General features: G+C 44.7%; 1 protein-coding gene across 1 annotated transcript in view; it reads right to left on the bottom strand.

Moving 5' to 3' along the window:
- Positions 1 to 11844: 11844 nt before the first annotated feature.
- The window catches only part of VPS33B (VPS33B late endosome and lysosome associated), a 164393-nt gene continuing 148695 nt past the window's right edge, over positions 11845 to 27542 (bottom strand). Inside the window, exons 21-24 of the mRNA XM_075345903.1 lie at positions 17434 to 17535; positions 16538 to 16607; positions 16316 to 16432; positions 11845 to 13712 (exon numbers count right to left, since the gene is read on the bottom strand). Of these exons, the coding sequence (XP_075202018.1) occupies positions 13633 to 13712; positions 16316 to 16432; positions 16538 to 16607; positions 17434 to 17535 (369 nt within the window). The 3' untranslated portion in view covers positions 11845 to 13632. The remainder of the gene's footprint in view (positions 13713 to 16315; positions 16433 to 16537; positions 16608 to 17433; positions 17536 to 27542) is intronic.

A 27542-nucleotide genomic window follows, 5' to 3' on the forward strand; every position in this document is an offset into this window, starting at 1 on the left:
CCGTACCGACTGTATTTTTTGTTTTATAAGACGCACCCCAAATTTAGAAATTAAAAATAGGTTTAAAAAAAAAAAAGGATCCATTTTATACTCTGGTGTTTTCTTACCGGCAGGGGGCAGCAGCGATGGTGGAGCAGGGTCACAAGAGGCAGAGACTGTGCTCGCAGTGGCGGCGGGTCAGTGCTGGCAACAGCGAGTCTGTGTGGTGGAGCAGGCCGGTTCGGCGAGTTTCCCAGATGCTCTGTCGGCGGTCTGAGCTTCAAAGAAATGGCGCCCGGAGCGGCTTGTGCGCAGATGGAGCTCTCATCCAAGAGCTGCATCTGCGAATGCGCTGACTCCGGGCGCCATCATCTGAAGCCCGGACCGCAAACAGACCATCTGGGACACCCGCTGCACAGCCACCGCAGTCCGCACAGTCAGCCGGCCGCCCACAGAGTGGCAGCCAGCAGCAGGCCAGCCGCACAGAGAGGCAGCCGGCTGCCGGCACAGAGGCAGCCGCCCGCACGCACCGACAGGCACCTGGCCACCCGCACAGACAGGCACCACACAGACAGACCCCGCCAATTCTCCTCCTCCCGGTAAACAAGCTATATTCGGGTTTTCAGACGCACCCCTCATTTTCCTCCCAAATTTTTGGGAGCCAAAGTGCGTTTTATAATCCGAAAAATACAGTAATACAGTTGAAACCATAAGTTTGCATACACTATCTACAAAGACACATATGCATTTATTTCTAACTATGTAACATAAAATCAGAATAAAACCTTACCAATTTTTGGTCAATTACGAACAAAAATTATTCATATTTCCCAAATGCCAGAAAGATGGAAGAGAATGTTTTAAGGTATTTTTATTACTTTCTGCAAAGTGAAAAGTTTATATACATTTCATTACTATTTGGTACTATTACCCTTAACACTAGAACTACTGAGGTAGTCATTTTGACTACTTTGCACTATGTATTTCTATATAGGTGTCACGAGTCCAGTAGTTCTAGTGTTAAACTGTATGACGTGGGTCAAAATTTTTGGATATCCTTCCACAAGCTTCTCACAATACCTGGTAGGAATTTAGGCCCATTTGTCCTGACAGAACTGGTGTAACTGAGCCATGTTTGTAGGTTGCCTTGCTCGCACCTGCCTTTTCAGTTTTGCACATACATTTTCAATAGAACTGGTGATCAGGGCTTTGTGAAGGCCACTCCAAAACATTGACTTTATCCTTAAACCACTTTGTAACCCGTTTGGCAGTATGAATCAGGTCATTGTCCATTTGGAAGACCCATTTCCGGCCAAGCTTTAAGTTCCTGGATGATGTTTTGAGATGTTGCTTCAGTATTGCCACATAATCTTTTTTCCTCATGATGCCATCTATTTTGTGAAGTGCAACAGTCCCTCCTGCAGCAAAACAACCCCACAACATGATGCTGTCGACACCATGTTTCACAGTTGAGATGGTGTTCTCTAGGCTTCAAAGTTTCTCCCTTTTTCCTCCAAACATAACAATGGTCATTATGGCCAAACAGTGGCCTTTCAGCCCATGTTGATCCAGTACTCGTTTCACTGTGGTTAATGACACAGTCTTACCTGTTTCTCCCAGCATCTTCACAAAAAAAGCTTTTTTAAATCAAATGTTTTTATTAAAGAATTTTCAAACAAAAAATTCACAATTCATTTTGCTTTTGTTCTTGGGTTACTATGCACATGTCTGACCAAAGCACGTTCATCTCTGGTACACAGAACCCTCCTTCCTGAGCAGTATGATGGCTGGCATTCCCATCTTGTTTATAAATACATATAATTGTTTGTACACATGAATGAGGCACCTTGAGGCATCTGCAAATTGCACCCAAGGATGAACCAGACTGTCCAGAATTTTCTTCCTGAGATCTGGGCTTATTTCTTTTGTCTTTCCTATGATGCTACACAAAGAAGCAGTGTTTTTCATATAAATCCACAGTTGTGTCTCTACTTAACAAACCATAAAAAAATCCCTAAAAACAATTTTTATTAGATTAATTTAAAATCTGGTATCCAAAAAACAAATATTTTTGGGTAAAGTGCTCAAATATTTTTTGGTAGGGATTGGGCCAATAGCCCTCTTTCTTCCACTACTTAACCGCGGAGGTTGGCACAGTAAGGTCACGAAATGGCGACCCCACTCAACGACGGCTTGGCGTTCTTCACCTGCACTAGTCTAAGCGTGCAGCTAATCTGGTTATTAAGAGAGTGCTGGGATTACCTCTACATAAATACTGACATCACATCTATTAAATCTTCAAAAAGTGAGTCAAACACCAAAACCAAAGGGTCAGTGAAAATTCAGCAAACCCCTATCGGTCTATAGGACAAAAATTATTTTTCTTATATATTCTCCGAAATCAGACACACAAAATGTCCCTTATAACACTGATAATCAGGGAACAAAAATACTCAGTGATAAACTGTCATATATGGCTTCTAAGCTTTTTACTTGCAAGAATACTGACCTGGTTAGGAGAGCGCCAGGATTGTGTTGCTGCAGGTCTAAAGGAACCCCATTGAGGGAGCCCCTGATGAACCCTGGAGATTTTGTATGCCAGGGGGAAACGCGTCGGGAAGGATAGTGACAATCTGGCCAACTGGAGCTTAGTACCGGGAAGGATAATGGCAATCTGGCCACGTGGAGCTAAGTACCGGGAAGGATAGTGGCAATCTGGCCACCTGGAGCTAAGTACCAGTGTTAATTATAGATTTGCTGGCTAATTTTGGTATTTTTCTCAGTGATAATGTCTGCATATAGAGCTTTATAATACCCTAAGGCTTACTAACAGGCTTAGAAATCCATCTCTGCTTTTTTGTCCTTTTTATTACATTGTTTTTCTATATAATACGGGTTAGACTCTCATGTTCATTCTATATCTATGAAAATTGTTTGATGAAACTCACAGCACCACTTGCTATAGCATTAGCACCAGAAGAAATAACTCCCTAGTACTTTGATGGCTCACTCTGGAGTGCTTGACTGAAAGGCGGCAGCTCCTGAGATGAAATAAGTTAATTTTCTCCCAGTAGCCGCACTTTCAGTAAGGTAGCTTGGGCACTATTGTAATGCTATTTACCTACAAGTTAACTCGATATCTGCAGATAGTGTTTTAAGAATAGACAGGTTCCCTTTATAATTTATTATGTTCTTAGGGAGTGGTACAGAGTCTGTCTACATTAGTTATGGCTTCTGTTAATACCAGAGAAGTCACAACTATGCCGTTATGAAATCAGTCGTGTTTGGGTATTTTTGACAGCAAAAATATTATTCCAGATTGTGCTACTCTTGCTGTAAAAAATACAAAATCCAGAGCACATATGGGAGCAGAGCGCAAGAAGAAAGCCCTGCATCGCCCCTGCCTCCCCCACCTCTTGTAGTCAGCAGCACTCCTCTAAATTCTCCACGTTTTGACACAGTATAACATTACAGCAAGATTACAAAGGCTTTGATCAGCAGGTGTATTTCAGTAAAAGCATTTCCTTCTGCCAAATACATGCACTAAAAATTGAAAATCGATTTTGTCTTGTGGTAAATAATAACTATCCGTCATTTACTTCAAAATGACTTTTCCCTCATATCAGGCATTATGACCTAGAAAAAAGCTGTTACCCGGCAGTCTATCTCGGCATTATTCACATTGCGAAGCACTTATGTTCTGCTTTGTTGAGGTAAGAGATGCACAAGATGGAGAAGACACAAATTTACACTAAAATAGTGGAGAAATTACATAAGAAACGTGCAACTTAGTCCTTATCATGGTAAATTAAGAATGCTTTTAATGATATGCGTTCAGTAATATACACAATATACATTAAGAAACTTGTTTAATATTCTCAAATGTGTACATCGATATACATTATAATATTTTGTTTTCTTGCAGTCACATTCCAACAATTATCCATCATCATCATCATTATAGCTCCGACAAAAATAAATAAAAAGGGCAGACATTGTACATTTGGTATCCAGGCAGACAAAAAAATGGTCAGAAAGGTGTAAAATAAGAAAAGGAACCATGCACCTCATACCAATCCCGGCTGCTCCTATTCTGCCACTTTGCAGGTTCCACTGGTCTCTAATCACAGCTCAAGTGGACATGTGACCTCAGCAGCCAATCACTGGCTATAGCAGTTCCCAACTGTAGCCAGTGATTGGCTACAGTGATCACATGACCAGGTTGGGGCCATCATAACTAAAGCAAAGAACAGCAGGAAGCCTAGGAAGCGTTGTATCTGGAAAGGCGGAGCATCGAGAAGGAAAGCATGGTTTCTTTTATTATTTTACATCATTCTTAAAAAGGTTTTCAAACTAGTATTGCCTACTGGATAACCCTTTAGTGCTGGATTCACGCAATTAGTTTTTTTTATGGTTTTTGAGCCAAAACAGGAAGGAATACAAAAAAGTGACAGTTTAATTATTTGTACTTTTCTTTTGTAGACATTGCAAATACACAAATCCTTGTCATTTATTTTTGTGCAGCTCTTGTCAGTCACTTATATGCATAGGATCACCAAAACTGATTAATATATCGGCACAGTAAACATACATAGAGTAAAATTAAAGGGAACCTGTCAGATGCCCAAGCCCCCAAAATACTATGTCTTTATTGAACTCTATCTACTTTATAACAAGCCCCTTTTTGTGGCTTATTGACTGTTAAATCACCATGTGACATAGTAGTTAGAGGGTGACTAGTCCTGAGGGCATTGATTCCCGCAGAATAAACCTCCCTCTAATCATGTTATCACACATCTGTGGGCACAAGTGACATGATTTGAAAGAGCGACATTCTGCCTCCTTGGCAATGCACAGTGAAGCCCATTGTATGCTCCTCGGGATGTTCAGCGGCTCATTGCAAATGTCAGCAGTGACACAGGCGTGATTTGCATTTCTCCTAATGTGGCGGTAGTGATGTGCCTCTTGTAAATCATCTGAGTCAACAGTTCATCAGTGATCACATGACCAGGTTGGGGCCATCATAACTAAAGCAAAGAACAGCAGGAAGCCTTGTAAGCGATGTATCTGGAAAGGCGGAGCATCGAGAAGGAAAGCATGGTTTCTTTTATTATTTTACATCATTCTTAAAAAGGTTTTCAAACTAATATTGCCTACTGCAGAGGTGGCTGTCAGTCAGTTCTGGGATGTGGATACAGCCACTGCTCACTATGTACTGAGCGGTGACTGAAGTGGCGCCTCCATAACTGACAGCCCGAGGCCGCCAGGAGGAATAAAGTTCATATCTTCCTGGCAGCAAGGCTTTTGATGCGGCATCTATAAGGTTTCCACACTATAAGGCTGAGGCCACACGGGGTTATGTGCAAGTCCTCGCAAGACACTCGGCTCACACTCGCAGCACAGCGGGAGCAGAGTGTCATGCGACTGTGGTCCGATCGTGCAATTAGACTACAGCTGCAAGGGGGGCCAGCGCTGCAGAGGTGAGGGAGGGATTTATCTCCCTCTCTCAGTTGCTGGCTATTGTGATTCTCGCACTGCACTCGCATTACACCGGTGTAACGCGAGTGCAGTGCGATATTTTTCTCGCCCCATAGACTTCAATGGGTGCAAGTAAAACAGGATTGCATTACAATCGCAGCATGCTGTGATTGTTTTCTCGGTCCGATTAGGGCTGAGAAAATAATCGCTCATGTGTGCTGACACACAGGCTAAAATTGGTCCGAGTGGAATGCGATTTTTTTTTATTGCATTCCACTCACTCAGTTTTTATCGCCATGTGGCCTAGGCCTTAACCTGCAGATTAACCCCATATCTGCAAATTAATAGCATGTTTTTACATGACACGTTCCCTTTAAAATTGATTTCATGGTGATTCAGCCATTAATAAGCCTTGTTAGAAAGTAGATATAGTGTGACAGATTGGGGGACTAGGGCAAGCGACAGCTTTCATTTAAACATCACATTATAAGCAGCTGTTGAAGCACCACTTCAGCGTTTTTGTTTTATTGTACAGCTAGAGTGGTGCTTTAAATCAAGTCCCCTACCTCAGGTCTTATACTCCCCTTTCGGTGTCTTTATATGTTATCAATGTTGATCTTTCCAAGTTTGTGACCTGTCGGTAGCTCCAGTGTTTCATGGAGCGCGCCAGAGGTCACAACTCAATACAAGTCTATGAGACCTTCATTCTGGCTCTCATAGACTTGTATTGTGAGCCTGTGATGTAACTTCTGACTTGCGACCAGTTAGAAGTTACGGTCATAAGATGGTGCAAAGGGACTGGAGTGACACTGAAAAGAGGTGAAGACGCTGGAGGGTGAATATAAGACAGGGGGGTTGGGGATTTAGGTTTAAAGCACCACTCCAGCGGTGGAAAAAAAATCCCAGCTGGAGTGGTGCTTCAACATGTCAAAAGCACAAGCTGTCCATTCACATATCATTACAGCACCATTGCCCTCCTCACATTTGGTCCATTTGCATCTCATAGGGTAGGAAACTACATTTTAGAACCCCTTACTTCGTATTCACTTTTGGCTATAGCTATGATCTTACTGCATGGATATACATGTATAAGCACACACCTCCAAACTGCATGGTTCCTAAAATCATGGCAACTGTAGCATGCTAAATGATGAAGTGTTAGAAAACTAAATAGTATACATGCAAAAAAAAATAATTATGTCTGGAGTCACATATGTAGCTTTTGGAGCAACAAAGGAGTGGATATAAAATAAGAGAAGTATCAGCCTGACATCACTCCTGACACATCTGTCAGTAAATACTTGCGTTTCCCATGAAATATCAACTCTGCAGAGGATTTTTTTCACAACTGTGTGCTGCACCGTTCCTCTATTATTCTTCCTGAATATGAGTGAACACAATGACAACTGGGCGTTACCATTTGGGGGGGGTGTCTTTTCAGAGTATGACACTGTCATCCTTCATTGGACAGTGTGAATGTGTAGAGACACACCCCTAACTAGTCACACCCAGATGTCAATTACAACGCTAACTAATCACACCCAGATGTCAATTACACCCCTAACTAGTCACACCCAGATGTCAATTTATCCACACATATTCAGGGTAAATAATATCACAGAAACAGAGCTTAAGAAACAGATGTTCCATCATTTCAAGACAAACAATTACTAACATTTATTTTTTTTTGGGGGGGGGGAATAGAAGAGAGGTCCTTAAGACTTTTTTTTTTCCACTCTTTGTTTTGGTTCAAAAACGATCACAAAAAATGTATTCTAGCTGAATATATGTGTTATGCTGTACATGTAGAGAAAGCTTGTATATAAAGAATAAATAGGCGGCATTTACTGTGGACAATATTCATATAGACCCCGATTTAATAAGAATGCCGTTTATTCACGCCAGTCAAATTGAAAGGTGCGCCAAAATACAATGCACCAAATGCATTAAAGGGAACCTGTCAAGTGCACTATGAACCCAGACCCATGAGCAGTTCTGGCTGCATATTGCTAATCCCTGCCTAACCATCCCTGTATACACTAGCATAGATAAAGGGGTCTTTAGAAAAAGTATTTCTGAAGTTCTTTTACTGTATGCTAATGAGTGAGGGCACTAGTCCCCTGGGTGTTAGTCGCCCCTCATTAGCATGTTAGTACGCTCCTGTCGGTGGACTAATATGCTAATAAATATGCAGCGTCACAGGATGATCTCACTCACCTCTCTGCCGCCATCGCTGGATTTCGGCTCAGTGCGCATGACCCCGGAGTTTGGGACATGCGCACTACTTCAGTTTGAAGCTAGAACGCGTACACCCGGCTTCATAGTGCACATGACTGAAACTCCGGGTCATGTGCACTGTGCCGAAATCCAGGGTTGGGCAGCGATAGCGGCGGAGAGGTGAGTGAGATAATCGTGTGACGATGCGTATTCATTAGCATGTTAGCACGCCCACAGGGGTGTACTAACATGCTAAATAGGGGCGACTGACCGGAGAACTAACGCCTTAAGGTCCAGTCACACTAAGCAACTTACCAGCGATCCCAACAACGATAGGGATCGCTGGTAAGTTGCTAGGAGGTTGCTGGTGAGCTGTCACACTGCGACGCTCCAGCGATCCCACCAGCAACCTGACCTGGCAGGGATCGCTGGAGCGTGGCTACACGAGTTGCTGGTGAGCTCACCAGCAACCAGTGACCAGCCCCCAGTCTCCTAGTTACAGCACACATCAGGTTAATTAACCCGATGTGTGCTGCAGCTAAATGTGCACAGAGCAGGGAGCAGCGCACACTGAGCGCTGGCTCCTTGCTCTCCTAGTTACAGCACACATCGGGTTAATTACCTGATGTGTGCTGCAGCTACATGTGCACAGAGCAGGAGCCGGCAGCACAGGCAGTGAGAGCGGAGGAGGCTGGTATCAAAGGTAAATATCGGGTAACCAAGGACAGGGCTTCTTGGTTACCCGATGTTTACATTAGTTACCAGCCTCCGCAGAAGCTGGCTCCCTGCTCACTGCACATTAGTTGTTGCTGTCTCGCTGTCACACACAGCGATCTGTGCTTCACAGCAGGACAGCAACAACTAAAAAATGGCCCAGGACATTCAGCAACAACCAACGACCTCACAGCAGGGGCCAGGTTGTTGCTGGATGTCACACACAGCAACATCGCTAGCAACGTCACAAAAGTTGTTCGTTACCAGCGATGTTGCTAGCGATGTTGCTTAGTGTGACGGGGCCTTAAGGAGCTAGTCCCCTCGCTCATTAGCATATGATAATACATCTTTAGAAACACTTTTTCTAAAGATCTCTTTATCTATGCTAGTGTATACAGGGACAGTTAGGCAGGGATTAGCAATATCCACCCAGAACTGCTCGTGGCTCTGGGTGCATATTACATCTGACAGGTTCCCTTTAAGGAGTATACCGCTTAATGAATGAGGCGCATATAACAACTGGTGTGTGCTTCCACCAGAAATGTTACTCCTTGAAAAATCAGGATCAGTGTTTTTACTTTACACTAGACATACGTTTTAGGAATGCTCCAAACGCATCTAAAGGGTCTGTTTGGCATACCCTTGAGGAGTATGTTTCACCAAACCCTTTTTCACCTGCAGTAATAAGCTTCGATGTATGCACCTTTTATTAATATAGGCATTGTTCATTAATATTTGAGCCTCTTTTATTTTGGGATTTAGTTTAGGCTTGTAGCACACCCATTCATATATTCCCAAGAGAAAGCGGTATAGAAAGGGTCAATACCGCACTGTTGTGTTAAAGAAACATCCAGGAAGGTCTTTGGTGATTTCTTTTTCTACGCGTTTCGGATAATCTTTCTTTTTCTTCAGGAAAGTATATTTCGTTGAAATGCGTAGAAAAATAAAAATCACCAGAGACATTCTTTAACACAAGAGCACGGCATTGACCCTTTTTATACCGTTTTCATTTTTTCCACGTCAGGCTATAGCAGTCGTGGTCTTATGCTATTACAGCAGTTGTGACTATCACAACCCTTGTCAGTGTTTTGATGCTATGTCAACTCCACAGATAAGATCCTATTTTGCGCTTCTTTGTTTTCCAATTAAGTTTGTTTTTTTATATATATTGCCCAGAAACATTGTTGTCAACATGAGCCTGTGGGTAATTTATGAAAGCATTTTCTCAGACCTAAACTAAATCCAAAAATATAAAGAAGTCCTTATTGGCACAACCACATAGAAAAAGAAAAGACATATCTATATAAACCTATTAATCATTGCCACTGTTGAAAATCCCTCTATTTCAATATAGACAGTCTGAGTTCAGAGATGGTTGGCAACTTTGGTACGTAGGCAAGAGAAGCGACCACTTAATATTAGAGTAAAATGTGTACATTCATTGTGTACACAGTGTATATTTATTTACTTTTCTTCTCCTATGTGGCATGGTAAATTAGTGCAAAGTTCAGTATACTATGTTTTAAATACAACTTCAACTCCCAAAAAGTTGAGCTGCTGTGTAGAATGTAAATAAATGAAGAATACAATGATTTAGAAATCTCTTATAACCATATTTTATTCATGGCACCACAAATCAGAAAGTGAAAGTTAGACATTTTTCCATATCATTTGAAAAAAATTAACTCATTTAGTAAATGATTGCAGGAACATATCTCTAAAAAGCTGTGACAGTGATAACAAAAGGCTGGAAAAGTAAGCGGTACTAATGAAAAACAGCTGGAGGGTCAATTTTCAACTAAGTTACATGACTGTGTAAAAATGGAGCAATTTAGAGAGGCAGAGTCTCTCAGAAGCAAAGATGGTCAGAGGTTCACCAGTCTGTGAACCGTTTCTAATTATTTTGTAACAATTACTGAAAATTGATGATCAACTTAAAGTTGTGAAGACTTAAGGCTGCTTTACACCAGACAATCTATCGTGCGATAGATCGTCGGGGTCACGGTTTTTGTGACGCACATCCGGCATCGCTGGCGATGCCGGCCTGTGTGACACCTCCTAGCGACGCAGTATCGCTCACAAATCGTGAGTCGTGTACTGCTCGCTAGGTTCCATAATATCGTTTAATTTAGTTGTTCATCGTTTCCGGGGTAGCACACGTCGCTCCGTGTGACACCCCGGGACCGATGAACAGCAGCTCACCTGCGTCATGCGGCCGCCGCCGGCTATGTGAAGGAAGGAGGTGGGCGGGATGTTTACGTCCCGCTCATCTCCGCCCCTCCGCTTCCATTGGCCGGCGGCCGTGTGATGTCGCTGTGACGCCGAACGTCCCTCCCACTCCAGGAAGTGGACGTTCGCCGCCCACAGCGAGGTCGCACGAGAGGTAAGTATGTGTGACGGGGGTTACCGACTTTGTGCGACACGGGCAGCGATTTGCCCGTGACGCAAAAAGGACGGGGGCGGGTACGATCGATTGTGAAATTGCACAATCGGTCGTACCGTGTAAAGCAGCCTTTAGGCGGGCTTTGCACACTACGACATCGCAGGTGCGATGTCGGTGGGGTCAAATTGAAAGTGACGCACATCCGGCATCGCATGCGACATCGTAGTGTGTAAAGCCTAGATGATACGATTAACGAGCGCAAAATCGTCGTAATCGTATCATCGGTGCAGCGTCGGCGTAATCCATATTTACGCTGACGCGACAGTCCGATGTTGTTCCTTGCTCCTGCGGCAGCACACATCGCTGTGTGTGAAGTCGCAGGAGCGAGGAACATCTCCTACCGGCGTCACCGCGGCTTCCGTAGGATATGCGGAAGGAAGGAGGTGGGCGGGATGTTTACATCCTGCTCATCTCCGCCCCTCCACTGCTATTGGCCGCCTGCCGTGTGACGTCGCTATGACGCCGCATGACCCGCCCCCCTAGGAAGGAGGCGGGTCAACGGCCAGAGCGACGGTCGCAGGGCAGGTAAGTGCATGTGAAGTTGCCGTAGCGATAATGTTCGCTACGCCAGCTATCACACGATATCGTACCTGCGACGGGGGCGGGGACTATCGCGTGCGACATCGCAGCATCGGCTTGCGATGTCGCAACGTGCAAAGTCGCCCTTAGAATATCTCACCATCTACAGCAAGTGATATTAAAAGATAAAGATATTCTGAAGCTCTCCATGTACACAAGGGACAAGGACAGTGCAAATTACTCCATGATGGAGAGGAGAATTGGGTTAATGCCGCGCTGTCGCTGAATGAACAAAACTGTTGATTATAAAATCTTCTTTTTTATTCAGGTCTACACATTTCGGAGAACGAAATCTCCTTCATCAGGACAAAGGAAAAATCAACAATATCTCATTATTGAGATATTGTTGATTTTTCCTTTGTCCTAAGGAAGGAGACTTCGTTCTTCGAAACATGTAGACCTAAATAAAAAAAGATTTTATAATCAACACTTTTATTCATTCAGCGACAGCGCGGCATTAACCCAATTCACTTCTCCAGCATTGAAGTTTAATTCACGTGGGGCTGCAGCAGCTGCCATTTCTCAGGCGTACATAGAGGTTGTGACTATCACAACCTCATTAGGAGAGTTTCTCTTTCTGATAAATTTCCTATAATATCTGGTAAGACCCTATCTGCGCTTTCTATCCTCAGCTACACAAATCACTCCATGGGCTCAGAAATAGTTCCATAAATTGTCTCTAAACACAGTTCGCTGTGCAATATATATATTCAATTGGAATCTCAGTCATGCAAAGAAGAAGCCATATATCAACACAATCCAAAAAACGTTGCCATCTTCTCCTGGCCAAAGCTGATTTAAAATGGACGCAGGCAAGATGGAAAACTGTTTGGGATCATATGAAGGATTTATGAAAACCACGGATGCTGTGTTTGGAGAACTTAAGAGGAAGGGGACCATCCAGCTTGTTATCAGCGCACAGTTCAAAAGCTGGGTTTCTGTGGTATGGGGATGTATTACTAACCTAATTCATGGGCAGATTACATATCTTGAAAGGCACTATCAATGCTGAGCAGTATATAGAGGTATTAGAACAACATATTCCCCCATCCAAACAATATCAATTTTTGGGAAGGCCTTGCATATTTCAACAAGACAATGTAAAATCACATACTGCATCCATCACATCATGGCTTCACAGAACTTTGGGTGATGAACCTGGTGTTTGCAGTCCAGATCTTTTACCAATAGACAACATTTGGCACATTATGAAATGAAAAATCCGGCAAAGACGTAGGAATATTAAGCAGCTAGAATCTTACATCAGACAAGAGTGTGACAACGTTCCTCTCCCAAATCTCTAGGTCTCTCATTGAGCAGACGTTTACACACTATTTTAAAAAGAAGAGGAGCTGCTCCACAGTGGTAGATATGGGGTCTGTCCCAAGTCCCAACTTATTTTCCAGATCTGTTGCTGCTACCAAATTTTCGAAATGAGTTAGTTTTTTTCAAATGAAATAGAAAAATATCTAACATCCCCCATCTGATTGGTGTCCTATGTTCTGTTGTTCGTAAAATACGGCCATGAAATTTCCAAATCGTTGCATTCTTGTTTTCTTTAATTGTACTCAGTGTCCCAACTATTCTGGAATTGGGGTTGCACATCTCTTTTCCTTTTATATACAATATAAAAAGTGAAAGGATTTAAAAAGCAAAGACAAAAACCTAGGTTTCCCTATTGCTACCTCTTACTTTAATGGCAATGTTATTGTAGTTGGTCATCAGATTTTATTTTTTTGGCAAATGGAAATTTCTTTAAAATATTCAGATGATACAGATACTATGTTTTATGTGTACTGTCATTTTCTGTAATTACCTGAGTCATAAAATGGCACATGAGAACAATCAGTGGACAGTACAGGTCAAATAAAGAACTTTAGACAAGGGTATATTTACACATATTACCACAATTAGCGACATCGGGCTCAATCCAATTTGGAGGCCGTTTCTGTAGGGATCAGACTGATGAATTTCCTTATTTCATTATATAAGACTAACACCAGGACAGTCATCTCTCCGATAGTCTTACCCCATATTCTCTTCAACAAGCACTAGAAATATTTCTAGATATATTCACTCATTTTCCAGAAGAATGATCATTTCGACAGAAACCTCATGTTTTATACTAAAATAAAGTTCCCGTGTGTAGGTTATAAAATAAATCCCAGAGTCTGACAATTCACACCATGGTCGGTCTAGGAAAGAAAGGCGACTCCCACGGCTCATGACTTGGTTTCGGCCATTGATTCCAGTAGCCGTGCTCCATTTGTAATTGCTGTTGTCAGGAAGACAAATTTACAACCTGAAAATAAAAACACAATACTTCTATCATATACTGTAGCCCTAGAACATACACTGTGTGCAGAATTATTAGGCAAATGAGTATTTTGATCACATGATACTTTTTCTACATGTTGTCCTACTCCAAGCTGTATAGGCTTGAGAGCCAAATACCAATTAAGTAAATCAGGTGATGTGCATCTCTGTAATGAGGAGGGGTGTGGTGTAATGACATCAACACCCTATATAAGGTATGCTTAATTATTAGGCAACTTCCTTTCCTTTGGCAAAATGGGTCAGAAGAGAGATTTGACGGGCTCTGAAAAGTCCAAAATTGTGAGATGTCTTGCAGAGGGATGCAGCAGTCTTGAAATTGCCAATCTTTTGAAGCGTGATCACCGAACAATCAAGCGTTTCATGGCAAATAGCCCACAGGGTCGCAAGAAGCGTGTTGGACAAAAAAGGCGCAAAATAACTGCCCATGAATTGAGGAAAATCAAGCGTGAAGCTGCCAAGATGCCATTTGCCACCAGTTTGGCCATATTTCAGAGCTGCAACGTTACTGGAGTATCAAAAAGCACAAAGTGTGCTACACTCAGGAACATGGTCAAGGTAAGGAAGGCTGAAAATGACCACCTTTGAACAAGAAACATAAGATAAAATGTCATGACTGGGCCAAGAAATATCTTAAGACTGATTTTTCAAAGTTTATATGGACTGATGAAATGAGAGTGACTCTTGATGGGCCAGATGGATGGGCCAGAGGCTGGATCAGTAAAGGGCAGAGAGCTCCACTCTGACTCAGACACCAGCAAGGTGGAGGGGGGGTACTGGTATGGGTTGGTATCATCAAAGATGAACTTGTGGGACCTTTTCGGGTTAAGGATGGAGTAAAGATCAACTCCAAGACCTACTGCCAGTTTCTGGAAGACAACTTCTTCAAGCAGTAGTACAGGAATCGTTCAAGAAAAATATGATTTTCATGAAGGACAATGCTCCATCACATGCATCCAACTACTACACAGCGTGGCTGGCCAGTAAAGATCTAAAAGATGAAAAAATAATGACATGGCCCCTTGTTCACCTGATCTGAACCCCATAGAGAACTTGTGGTCCCGCATAAAATGTAAAATCTACAGGGAGGGTAAACAATACACCTCTCGGAACAGTGTCTGGGAGGCTGTTGTGGCTGCTGCACGCAATGTTGATCGTAAACAGATCAAGCAACTGACAGAATCGATGGATGGTAGGCTGTTGAGTGTCATCATAAAGAAAGGTGGCTATATTGGTCACTAATTTTTTTGGGTTTTGTTTTTGCATGTCAGAAATGTTTATTTCTAAATTTTGTGCAGTTATATTGGTTTAGCTTATGAAAATAAACAAGTGAGATGGGAATATATTTGGTTTTAATTAAGTTGCCTAATAATTCTGCACAGTAATATTTACCTGCACAAACAGATATCCTCCTAAGATAGCCAAATCTAAAAAAAAAAAACCCACCCCAACTTCCAAAAATATTAAGCTTTGATATTTATGAGTCTTTTGGGTTGATTGAGAACATAGTTGTTAATCAATAATAAAAAAAATCCTCTAAAATACAACTTGCCTAATAATTCTGCACACGGTGTATTCCTAGCATTGTTACCTGCTGAAATAGCAATGAATGGGCTGGCATGTAAATACTAAATATGGAGTTTGTACCTGCAGTTTTCTCAATATCCCTTTGAAGTCAATGGGGGAAAAAATGGCAAAATATGTAATTCTTCCCTTTTAAACTATGTGAAACTATAGGCTGGCAGTAGTTACTGTTACAACTGCACCTTACAGCCTAGGCCAACACTGCAACTGCAACCTGCTACCTATTTATTTCCTAGTCACATCATGCATTCATCTTTTTCTACTACGCTAATAGAAAAGTCAAAGACCCCCTCACAACAATTTATCCTATGTTACCATCTGTCCCCAGTTTGGCGTGCATTGGAAGAAGCAGTCTGGTAATTGTCTACTGTCTTAAGAAACTGCAGCTATTGCCACCACTGGAATATCTACTCTCTGTGGTGGAAGCATTGGACAGGTTTGATGAAGAAGAGTGATCCTACATACACATACTGGAAGATAAAGGGCAGAGTGACTCTCAGGCATTCAAACACTAGACAACGGTCCAACGTGACAGGATCTGTAGCCCATAAAAAGGCATAAACTAGGTCTGTATGGTTAGCATTTTTTTTCTGAATTAGAAACCTTAGCCTCCTTTCAAAATAGTACTTTGATGAACACAAAAAAAATCTCCAAAAAAAGTAATGTGAACAAAAACATAAATTTGAATATTAAAAGGCTGTCCATGCTGTAGACAACTTCTGCAGTCACAATTCCGCTGTGTTTCCAGTGAGAGGTGGCAGCCATATGAGTAGAGTCTCAGCCGCTCCTCTCAATTTTCTATGTGGAAAAGTGACTGAGACTCTAGTTGATGTGACGGGAAAATCACAGAAACTCTAGCTGGAAATATAGGAGACTTGTGACTGTGTGGACATTGCACACTGTCATGATTCAGTAATCTGCAGTGACTGCAGAAAATGGTCTAAAACTCTGACAAACCCTTAATGTTTTAAATTGCTTATATTTTACCTATGTCTTTTCCTAAAAACCTCAAAGCACAGATCTCTGAAAATGTGCATCCACCAAGGAAAACCACAACAATGGTCCTATGAGAATCCGAGAAAGAGTTCCTCTCCGAGATTTGTTCTGCATATAAAAGCAAAATATAACATTTATTATAGAGGTTCACAAACTTCTGTCAGGCTGCTATTTTTTTTTTTTTAAATCACAAATAAATTGAAAAAGAAATACCTGAAAATTCATTGCTATTCAGTAGACGTGTCACTTCTTCAAGACCGGTCCAACTTTTACGCACCAAAACCTAAAAATCAATGCACTTATAAACACACAGTGAACTGTTATAAATACTGAAATAGTACAGAATGAATACTTAAAGTGGTTTTCTACTTTTTGGAAAGTGGACCCCAAAGACATAACCCGAGTAAGAACCATGTGTTAGGTAGGCCCCTTTCACATTGCGTTTTTCTCTACATCCACAGGTCCCGTCGGGGCATCCGTCCGGACCGCCCCTCCCCCACTCTGCAAAGTGTGCTCCGGACGCATGCGCCCGACAGGGCCATTCACTGCTATGGAGCGCACTGCATTAGCGTGTGCTCTGTTTTGTGCCATTTTTTGCACATATACGTTTCTGAAGACGGACACCCGAACGTAGGTGGTCTACGTTCGGGTGTCCGTCTGCAGAAACGTATATGTGCACAAAATGGCACAAAACAGAGCACACGCTAATGCAGTGTGCTCCATAACAGTGAATGGCCCTGTCGGGCGCATGCGACCGGAGCACGCTTTGCAGAGTGGGGGTGGGGCGGTCCGGACGGATGCCCCGACGGGACCTGTGGACGTAGAGAAAAACGCAATGTGAAAGGAGCCTTAAAGATATTATCGGTTGTACTATGGTTGGGAGGAATCTTTTTCTAGAACTCTAAATTCCCTGATATCAACAGGGACACTGTACAATGGTAAATGGCATTATCTCACCAAGGAAAGGTCTTTAGAGAATAGTTTCAAGAACATTACAGACAAACTGATTAGCTGAACGAAAGAATCTATGTGAAATTATATATATTTATTTAAATATGTACGTGCACCCACCCTCAACAGGCAAACAAAAGAACAGACGGCTGACTTACATGTTCTATTAATTTGCAACTTAGTGGCGTGTAAGCCCCACTGAAAACGTAGGCCATATCTTTTGGGGTCTTCAAGTCATAGTCTCCATCAACACGAGGAATCTGCCAAATAAATGTAAGGTTCAGTAGAAGGAAACTGCCTTCATATACATTCCTTTTATTAAAGCACCACTCCAGTAAGGTTTTATCTTTTCAGCACTAGAGTGACGCTTTAAAATTAAGCCCCCTACTCATTGTATTATACGAGGGGCTACTGATAAGTCTTTGGTTTTGTAATTTTTTTTTGTTTCTATGCTAACAAATGTTACATCACATGAAAGCCTTATGTATCTAATATATGTTTTGAAAATTTTATGTTTGTAGCTTATGGCAACAGTGTTCTACGCACGTGGGAAAACAAAATGGCGGAGTCTAATGCGGTATTGACAGCAACTGAGAGCAGAGGAGTGATAAAATTCTTGTTACTGCAAGGAAAGTTTGCAAAGGATATTCATGGTGATATGTCGCAGACATTGGGAAATTAATGCCCTTCATATTCCACAGTTAAGAAATGGGTTGCCAAATTTCACACGGGCCACTTCAGCACCAATGTAGAGGAACGTCCTGGACGACCGAGAGTGGTTGTTGTTCTGGAGATCGTCAATGCTGTGAACAACCTCATACTGGAAAATCCACGAATTTCAGCAAAAGCAATAGCAGACATCATGGGGATTTCCCGTGAACATGTTTGTGTCATTATCCATGAACATTTAGCCATGAGAAAGCTATCTGCAAAGTGTGTCCCCAAATGTTTGACAACAGATCAGAGAAGCATGTGAGTGAAAACCTCCCGGTCCATTTGTCAGCGTTTCCGGACTGATAAGAACTTCCTCGATCAACTGGTCACTATGGATGAGACCTGGATTCATTTGTATGACCCTGAAAACAAGAAGCAGTCAAAAGAGTGGAGGCACAGTGGTTCTCCTCGTCCAAAGAAGTTCAGAGTGCAAAAATGAGCCACTAAGGTGATAGCGTCTGTATTCTGGCATAAGGAGGGCGTGCTGCTAGTGGACTACCTTCAAAAGGGTTCCACCATCAATGCCATGTATTACATAGAACTTTTGGACGAATTGAAGGTAGCTATGAAGGCCAAAAGGCGTGGCAAGCTGTCCAAAGGAATCTTGTTCTTGCAAGACAACGCCTCCGCTCACACTGTACAACTGTACAAGCAACCACGGCAAAACTGGCAGAGCTGGGCTTCCAGCTGATTGAACACCCACCTTATTCAACAGATCTAGCTCGCTACAACTATCATCTGTTTCCACACCTGAAGAAACACCTCAAGGGTACCAAATTTCACACCTTTTCTGATGCCATGGCTGCTACGGATTCCTGGTTTGAGGCACAACTGAAATCCTTCTTTTTGCTAGGCTTACAGAACTTGGAATACCAATGTAAGAAGTGTGTTGACATCAGTGGAGAGTATGTGGAATACATGTAAAGTTTCATCATGCTATCTCAATTTTTAGACTTATCAGCAGCCCCTCGTACCTACCATCCAGTGGCTTCATAGTTTTTTAGCGCCGCTCCAATCCTGAGGCGCCATCTTGTAGCCCGAACTTCTCACTGGCCAAAGTCAGAAGTTACATCACAAACACTGAATGCAAGTGTAAAGCCTGCTTTACACCTTACAATTAAGCATACGATATCGTATGCGATGTGACACGCCCCCATCGTATGTGCGAAACGTTCAATTTGTTGACCGTGTCGCACAAGCGATTACTTGCCGTCACACGTACTTACCCTTCCTTACGACCTCGATGGGGGGGCGAACATCCACTTCCTGGAGTAGGAGGGACGTTCGGAGTCACAGCGATGTCACAATGCGGCCGGCCAATTGAAGCAGAGGGGCGGAGATGAGCGGGACGTAAACATCCCACCCACCTCCTTCCTTCCGCATAGCCGGCGGGACGCAGGTAAGATCTGTTCATCGTTCCCGGGGTGTCACACACTGCGATGTGTGCTGCCTCGGGAACATTGAACAACCAGACGTGCAATTTTTAGCAAATGAACGACGTGTATGCGATGAACGGTTTTACGTTCAATCGCAATCGTACATAGCTGTCACGCGCTACAACACCACTAACGATGCCGGATGTGCGTCACTTACGACGTGACCCCACCGACACATCGTTAGATATGTTGTAGCGTGTAAAGCTCGCTTAAGAGGGCAAGAACAAAGTTCTCATAGACTTGTGTTGATTGGTGATCTCCAGCAAGGTCCATGAAACACTGGAGCTGCCGGCAGGTCATAAATTGCCGGAGACTGACCGGAGCAACGCTGGAAAAAGATGATGAAGACGGAAGGTGAGTAAGACAGGGGGTTTAAATTTAAAGCACCGCTCCAGCATTGAAATAATATAAAAAACTGATAGAGTGGTGCTTGAAATATAACTGAAATAATTAGGAAATTACACTGAACCTGACTGAATAACAATTAGAATAAAGCACAGATTCACGCCTTTATAGAGATCAAAGCCTTTACACCACAAAAGCAGTGTAACACTTTGAAAAGCTGTAAAATTTTGGCGACATAATGTTGTGACTTTTGGTGTTTTCACGCCACTTTGGATCAGCTCTGCTGAGGTGTATGTTCGCCCTGTGTTGAATTCACCAGATCTGCGGTCATAACTCGAGTAACATTTCTGGCGCAGCGCACAGAGGCGCACACCACTTACCAGATGCACCAAATACAACAAGTGACCTGCTCCTCTTAATGAATTTGGGGCTGTGTACTCTGACAAGACGGGCGTAGCGTGAACTTAAACTACACCGGTCTGGATGAATCCGCCCCCCTTTCTCTAAAGGATGCAATCACTGGCTTTACCCTGGCACAGCATAGTGTAGGGTTACAAGAACTGCACCTACTTTGATATTAATTTTTACGTAGAGTTGTCTTGGATGAGAAAGAAGTTAGTTAATGCATGCTATTCTCATCTTCTGAAAAATATTTTCACTTACACCCTCCATAGCCAGGAAATAGCTGTTTAGATACATTTACCATAAAATGAATGCAGAGGTGGCACATCTGTGGCATTTACTGGGCTATTATTTTACAAATTTAAAAGCACTGTGAAGGGCAAAAGCTGTATACAGGGCATAACTTGCAATTTACTGTGATTGGACTGTGTAGCTTTGTCCATTTTAAGTTCCTGTTCCCTAAAAAAATAAACTACAATAGTTGCTATGGTTACACTGGTGAGTCACCGTCCAAGTGTGGATTGTGATGCACACAGACTGGCCATGGGTATCCTGACCCAAACCGGATAGCCTCATATATGCCCAAGAAGCTGTTGAATTCTGTTCAGGAGCCTCGCGGCCAGTCCATGCACCCCGGCTGAGACACACAGATGTTTGAATGCAGCCTAAATGTAATAATGGATTTTTACAATGCAATTTCCTTTAGAATTGGCAACCTCTAAATTCTGTGCCAATTATTTTTAACTTCCAGAATAACAACCAGTGCTAATGGGCTACATTAGAGAAAGCTAAAAGAATATTTCATCTTTTTTATATGAAAGCCTTGCTTTATTTCTATGTAATAAATTGCTTTAGTGAAGCCTTTACTCCTTGTTCTGCCTAGAAAAACGGATTTTTGTGTACTCACCGTAAAATCGTTTTCTCTTCATCATTGGGAGACACAGGACCATAGGTGTTATGCTGCCTATCCATAGGAGGACACTAAGTAGATGCAAAAGACATTAGCTCCACCTCTGCAGTATACACCCCCTGGCCGGGCCAGGCAACCTCAGTTTTAGTACACAAGCAGTAGGAGAAAAAAATAGTAAGAACTTATCTCAACGGAGGAACATGAGAAAAAAAGAGTCATAACCAAATAAGGTACTGAGAGAACCAAGGCCCAACAGGGCAACAGGGTGGGTGCTGTGTCCCCCAATGATGGCTAAGAGAAAACGATTTTACGGTGAGTACAAAAAAATCCGTTTTTCTCTGACGCCTCATTGGGGGACACAGGACCATGGGACGTCCTAATGCAATCCATGGGTGGGAAAAATAAAAGAAAGACAACACAACCCAAGGACGAGGAACCAGTCCCAGACAGTCTGGAGCGCCTACTGAGAGAGGTGCTCTACTGCCGTTTGCAGAATTTTCCTACCCAGATTTGCCTCAGCTGAAACCTGGGTATGGACTCAGTAATGCTTTGAAAAAGTATGTAGGCTAGACCAGGTCGCAGCCTTACACACCTGTTCCACTGAAGCCTGATGCCGAATGGCCCACGAAGCGCCAACTGACAGCGTGGAATGAACCCGCAGCCCACTAGGAATGGGCTTGAGTTGCAAGCAGTAGACTTCCTGGATCGCAGAGCGAATCCAGCGAGCCAGAGTTGCCTTTGAAGCTGCCTGTCCCTTCTTAGGCCCCTCAGGAATGACGAACAAAGAGTCCGTTTTCCTAAAGGGGGCTGTCCTGGATATGTAATATCTGAGAGCTCTGACGAGGTCTAACGAATGCAGAGACCTTTCCACCCTATGAACTTGGTATGGACAAAAGGAAGGCAGAACAATGTCCTCGTTCAAATGAAACGGGGTAGGAACCTTTGGAAGAAAATCCGGAAGGGGGCGCAGAACCACCTTGTCCTGGTGAAAGATCAGAAAAGGCTCGCGGCAAGAGAGTGCTGCCAGCCCCGAAACCTGTCTGATGGACGTAATTGCCACCAGGAAGGTTACCTTCCAGGACAAAGAGCAAGGGAGGATTCCTTGAGAGGTTCACAGGGGGACCTCTGGAGACCGTCCAGAACGAGATTGAGGTCCCATGGGTCCAGCGGCCATTTGTACGGGGGAACTAGATGGGAAACGCCCTGGAGGAAGGTCTTGACTTGCGGTTTTTGAGCCAGGCGGCATTGGTAGAAGATTGAGAGCACTGAGACCTGCCCTTTAAGGGAGCTGAGAGTCAACCCCGCTTGCAAGCCAGACTGCAGAAAGTCGAGAATTCTGGGGATGGCCAGAGGCATAGGCTGGACGTTAGTTTCCCTGCACTATGAAAGGAAGATTTTCCACGTACGGTGGTAAATGCGGGATGAAGCAGGCTTTCGTGCGCTGATCATGGTGGAGATAACCGCGTGGGAGAATCCCGCTCTTTTAAATACCCAGGTCTCAATGGCCATGCCGTCAGCTTCAGGGCTCTGGAGTTCTGAAGGGAAATGGGCCCTTGGGTCAGCAAGTCTGGGATGTCTGGAAGGCGCCACGGTACATCTGTGTGAATTTGTACTAATTCAGCGTACCAGGCGCGCCTGGGCCAGTCCGGTGCTATCAGTTTTCCCGGGACTCCCTCTGCCTTGATCTTCCTGATTACCCGCAGCAGCAGGGGTAGAGGTGGAAATATGTAAGGCAGGCGGAAGTGGTGCCAGGAGCAGACTAGAGCATCCGCGCCGATGGACTGCGGATCGCGTGACCTGGCTATGAACGCGGGTACCTTTGCATTCAGCCTTGAGGCCATTAGATCCACTTCTGGTGTACCCCAGCGAGTGCAGGAACACTTCCGGGTGGAGAGACCACTCTCCGGCGGCCAGGCCTTGGCGACTTAGAAAGTCTGCTGCCCAGTTCTCTACTCCCGGTATGTGTACCGCTGATATCACTGACCCCGTCGATTCAGCCCAGCTGAGGATTTTGTGGGCCTCGAGATAAGCCGCTTTTCTGCGGGTGCCCCCCTGCCGATTGATATAGGCTACAGCTGTCGCATTGTCCGATTGGACTCGAATCTGATGACCCGCTAGCAGAGGGCAGAACACCCTGAGCGCGAGGAAGATCGCGCGGATTTCCAGGATGTTTATGGGTAGGGAAGACTCCTGGGGCGTCCAACGTCCTTGAGCAGTGTGGTGCCGGTACAATGCTCCCCAGCCTAGGAAGCTGGCGTCCGTGGTCAGGACCAGCCAGTTCACTGGGAGAAAGGATCTCCCCTTCGATAGGGATGAGGACCGATGCCACCAGCGGAGTGCATACCTGACTGAAGGCGTCAGGTGAAGATGTTTGTCCAGGGAGAAGGGGCTCTTGTCCCAGGCAGCTAGAAGGGCTTGCTGCAGTGGGCGGAGGTGCAGCTGAGCAAAGGGTACTGCAGAGCGGGATGTCGACCAACCAAATGAGTTCCGAAAGGAGCGGAACGAGGACTGTGGACGTCTGGTGAAGGTCGTCCTGGGCTTCAGCTGGGGAAGGGAGGTACTCTTTCCTCCCGTGGTGTCAGAAATGAGCTTGTTCAGACGTTCGCCAAATAATCAGTCTGGAAAAAAGGGAAGGCCTGTGAGAGACTAATTGGAGGCAGAGTCCGCTCGCCATTGTCGGAGCCAGAGAGCTCTATGGATGGCTATGGTATTTGAGGCGGCAAAAGCTGCGCAGGTAGCAGCGTCAATGGAGGCCTGCATGAGGTACTCTGCCGCAGTGGCAATTTGAGCCGTTACCTCTGTGAAGGTATGAGGGAACTGGGATTCCTCAAGCGAAGTGTTAAGGGATTCTGCCCAGACCGAGATCGCTTTTGCGACCCACACAGAAGCAAAGGAGGGCGAGAGGGAGGAACCTGCAGCTTCAAAGGCAGAGTGGGCGAGGTGCTCCACCTGTCTGTCTGTCGGGTCCTTGATGGAGGAACCATCGGGTTAAGACAGGAACGTCTTTGTGGCAAGGCGGGAGACCGGGGGGTCGATCGAGGGCGGATCGGCTCAGCCCTTAGGGACAGGTGAGGCAAAAGGGTACCGGGACTCCATGAGTTTACGGTTACCGAAGCGCCTGTCAGGCTTCTCCGTTTGCTTTGTGAGGATATCCTGAAACTCTGGGTGATCAGCGAAAACCTTTTGGGGTTTCCTTGCCCTCTTAATGGAGACCGCATGGTCAGTGGTAGTGGTTGGGGGATCCTCCACATGCAGAGTTTGGTTGATTGCTGCTATAAGGGAGTCTATTGCAGTTTGATCATCTGGGGAGGTTGAAACCAAGGAATCATCCTGGTACAAACAGCATTCTCCCTCCTTCGGCTCTTCAGAAGCCGTGGAGCATGTGGGAGAGCCTGCCCTGTGTGCTCCCGAGGGAGAGCCATGGGGGCCATGAGAGAGTGCTGGAGACACCCGGCCGTGTGCTATTTTTCTGATCCCTGCAACCGGTGAAGCATAGGCCCGGATTACCTCAGAAGGACCCTCCATAGGGGTATCCTCAGGCTGCGTTCTGTCCAGGGGCCCAGAAGGGTGTGGAGGACGCCATTGCATAGCCAGCACCAGGTTCTGTGACAGTTTTTCCATGGATTGGGACAGAAACTGTGCCCATTCCGGTGGGCTGGGAGCCCTAGGCTCTGGGCTGACTGTTGCGGCGGTGGTGGCGGGGGGGGTCTTGGGGGGCTATAGGGGCACAGGACTCACAGAGAGAAGAGGTGTGTTTACGTGGTAGCTCAGCGTGGCAGGAAGTGCAGCCTGAATAATAGACTATGTGAGCCTTAGCACTCTTAGTACCCTTAGAATTCTGCATGTTCCTAATAGGAGTATGCCAGGAGGGGGAGCAATGATCTGCAGAGCTACAAGTGAAGCAGTGGGAAGCAAGGATTGTATTTGCTTCGGTGTACCTCACCAGAATCAGCTGATGGCCCTGCGGGGGGGGGGGGCTTATCGCGGCCCACGGGGGGCGGGGCTTAGCGCTAAAAGAGCGCCAAGAAGAAGTCACTGTGCCCCCCTGCTGTTGGTAGTAAAAAACAGCGGGAAGGGAGCTTCTGTGATAGTTTATTTCCCCCTCCCTCCAGCCAGCACACAGCTAGTAGAAATAAAGACTGCAAGTTCATGAGTCCTGGGAACCCTCCCCCCCACCGGTAGATTATCTCTGCAGGATTCCCTGCAATCAGCAAGGGTCTCCCCCTCCTCCAGCCAGCACGCAGCTAGTGGGAATAAAGACTGCGAGTTCATGAGCCCTGGGAGCCCTCCCCCGCCACCGGTAGATTATCTCTGCAGGATTCCCTGCAATCAGCAAGGGTCTCCCCCTCCTCCAGCCAGCACGCAGCTATGGTGGGAATAAAGACTGTAAATTCAGTAGTCCTGGGAGTCTTCCCCCGCCACTGGTATTGTCTCTGCAGGATTCCCTGCACCGTCTTTTTCACTTTGCCTGGGAAACCAGTCAGTGGGGATCTCACCTTAACACTGCCTCAGTCCAGGCAGTGGAAATAGCAGAGTCAGCTTGCTGTGTCCGGCCACACAGGTGCAATGTATCAACTCAGAGCCTGCAAAAAGGAGCTGAGGAAGTGTGCCTCTGTCCTGGGCTCTGGAAAATCGGTGTCTGTGGGACCCGTCGTCCAGTAAAAGGCAGCCCAGGATCCAGCGTTGCAGGAGGGGGTACGTGAAGGCGACACTCCGCGTTCCCGCCCGTTGATGGTATTGGGAGATCGGTCCCTAGGGGAAAACGTCGCCCTCAAAAAATAAAAAAAAACTTGAAAGGATGTGCCTCCTACAGACACTAAGCTAAAACTGAGCTTGCCTAGCCCGGCCAGCGGGTGTATATTGCAGAGGAGGAGCTAATGTCTTTTGCATCTACTTAGTGTCCTCCTATGCATAGGCAGCATAACACCCATGGTCCTGTGTCCCCCAATGAGGCGTCAGAGAAATGATCGCTTCTCTGTCCTGCTACTATGTTATGTAGGTAGTAATAATGACCATGCTCGGGTCTCATAATGAGCAATCGGACCCTTGGATGGGCTCGACTCATATACCGAGTATAATACAAGTCAATGGGAAACAAGCATTTTTTTCTAATATTTTCCAGAAAAGTGCTAGAGTTTCCCAACGACTTTCATTATACTTGGTACACAAGTCGAGCCCATCCGAAAGACTGACTGCTCATTACGAGAACCAAGAATGGTAGTGCTCACTCATCACTAGTACAGATGGTCATTGCCCAATTAGTGTTCTCTGTTATACGGCACCATATTATTATTAGACTGCATATCAGACACAAAAAAGCAGGAGTGCATTTTCCCTGGGTTATAGGCCAGAGAACACAATGTAAACCAAAAAGAGTGTGCATGATTATATTATGCTGTTTGCAATGAAGTAAAGGAACATGAGTGCCACTTCTGAATTCTTTTTGTGATGATTGAATTGTGTATTGAGTTGAGCATCACCATGTACCATAGAAAGTCCTGCCTTCTTTTGCTAGATACTATATGCTCATTGTATGTACCAGTTCTTTGCCCAAACACATGCAAACTCCTTGCAGATCTTGTTCTTGGAGGGATTTTGAATCCAAGACCCCAGCGCTGCAAAGCTACAGTGATTCTGTCATCAAATTCCTCCAACGATATGTCATGCGATGTTCGGTTCCAGACTCATTAGGTGTCATCAGGCTCTGTTCACACTGCAGAGCCTGACAGGCACCTGATGTGTCCTAGTTGTTCAGCCAGAGCTGGGGTCGGCACTTTTATGTACTCTGTTCCTCAGTCCTGCAGGAGTTAATTCCTGCTGTCCTGGGGAACTCTCCTAGGAGCTCAGGTTGCTAATTACCAATCATAGCCATATCTTTCCTATATAACATTCTGGACCTTGCTACTCAGAGCTGATAATTGCTTCAGCGTAGCTCCAGCGATTTAGGTTTTAGAGGTGATCCTGTTTGTGGTGATCTGTAGTTGCTATTTTGAGTGGTGTGGAAGTTTTCCTGTTGTGCGTTTACCTCCTTCCTTTTCCTTTATTCCCCTGTACACATATTGTCTCTCCTTTGTGTTTGAGTGCAGTGTGTATGAGTTTTCGTTCACCCTTGTCCGTGTCGTTTCTGTGGGGTTTTGTTACTGTGGTTCCGGCTAGCCCTAAGGGTGGCGGAGAGTGTACAGTAAGATCAGAGCTTGAACAGGAGTCAGGGTAATGTTGGAGGCTCAGACCTGGCTACCATCAAGCCTAACTTTGAGATAAGGGACAACACAGGGTTTAAAGTCTGAGGGCCAGCCTAGGAGCCCCTGTACTGTCAATTCACACTTTGTGACATGACATCTGGAAGGAATTTGTATTTTCTCCCCATTTTTGCATGGGTTTCCCAGAGCGTTCCAGTTTCCTCCCACACTCCAAAGACATACTGATAGGGAATTTAGATTGTGAGTGGGGACAGTATTGA

This window comes from Anomaloglossus baeobatrachus, chromosome 4 (assembly GCF_048569485.1).
Source record: "Anomaloglossus baeobatrachus isolate aAnoBae1 chromosome 4, aAnoBae1.hap1, whole genome shotgun sequence".
NCBI lineage: Eukaryota > Metazoa > Chordata > Amphibia > Anura > Aromobatidae > Anomaloglossus > Anomaloglossus baeobatrachus.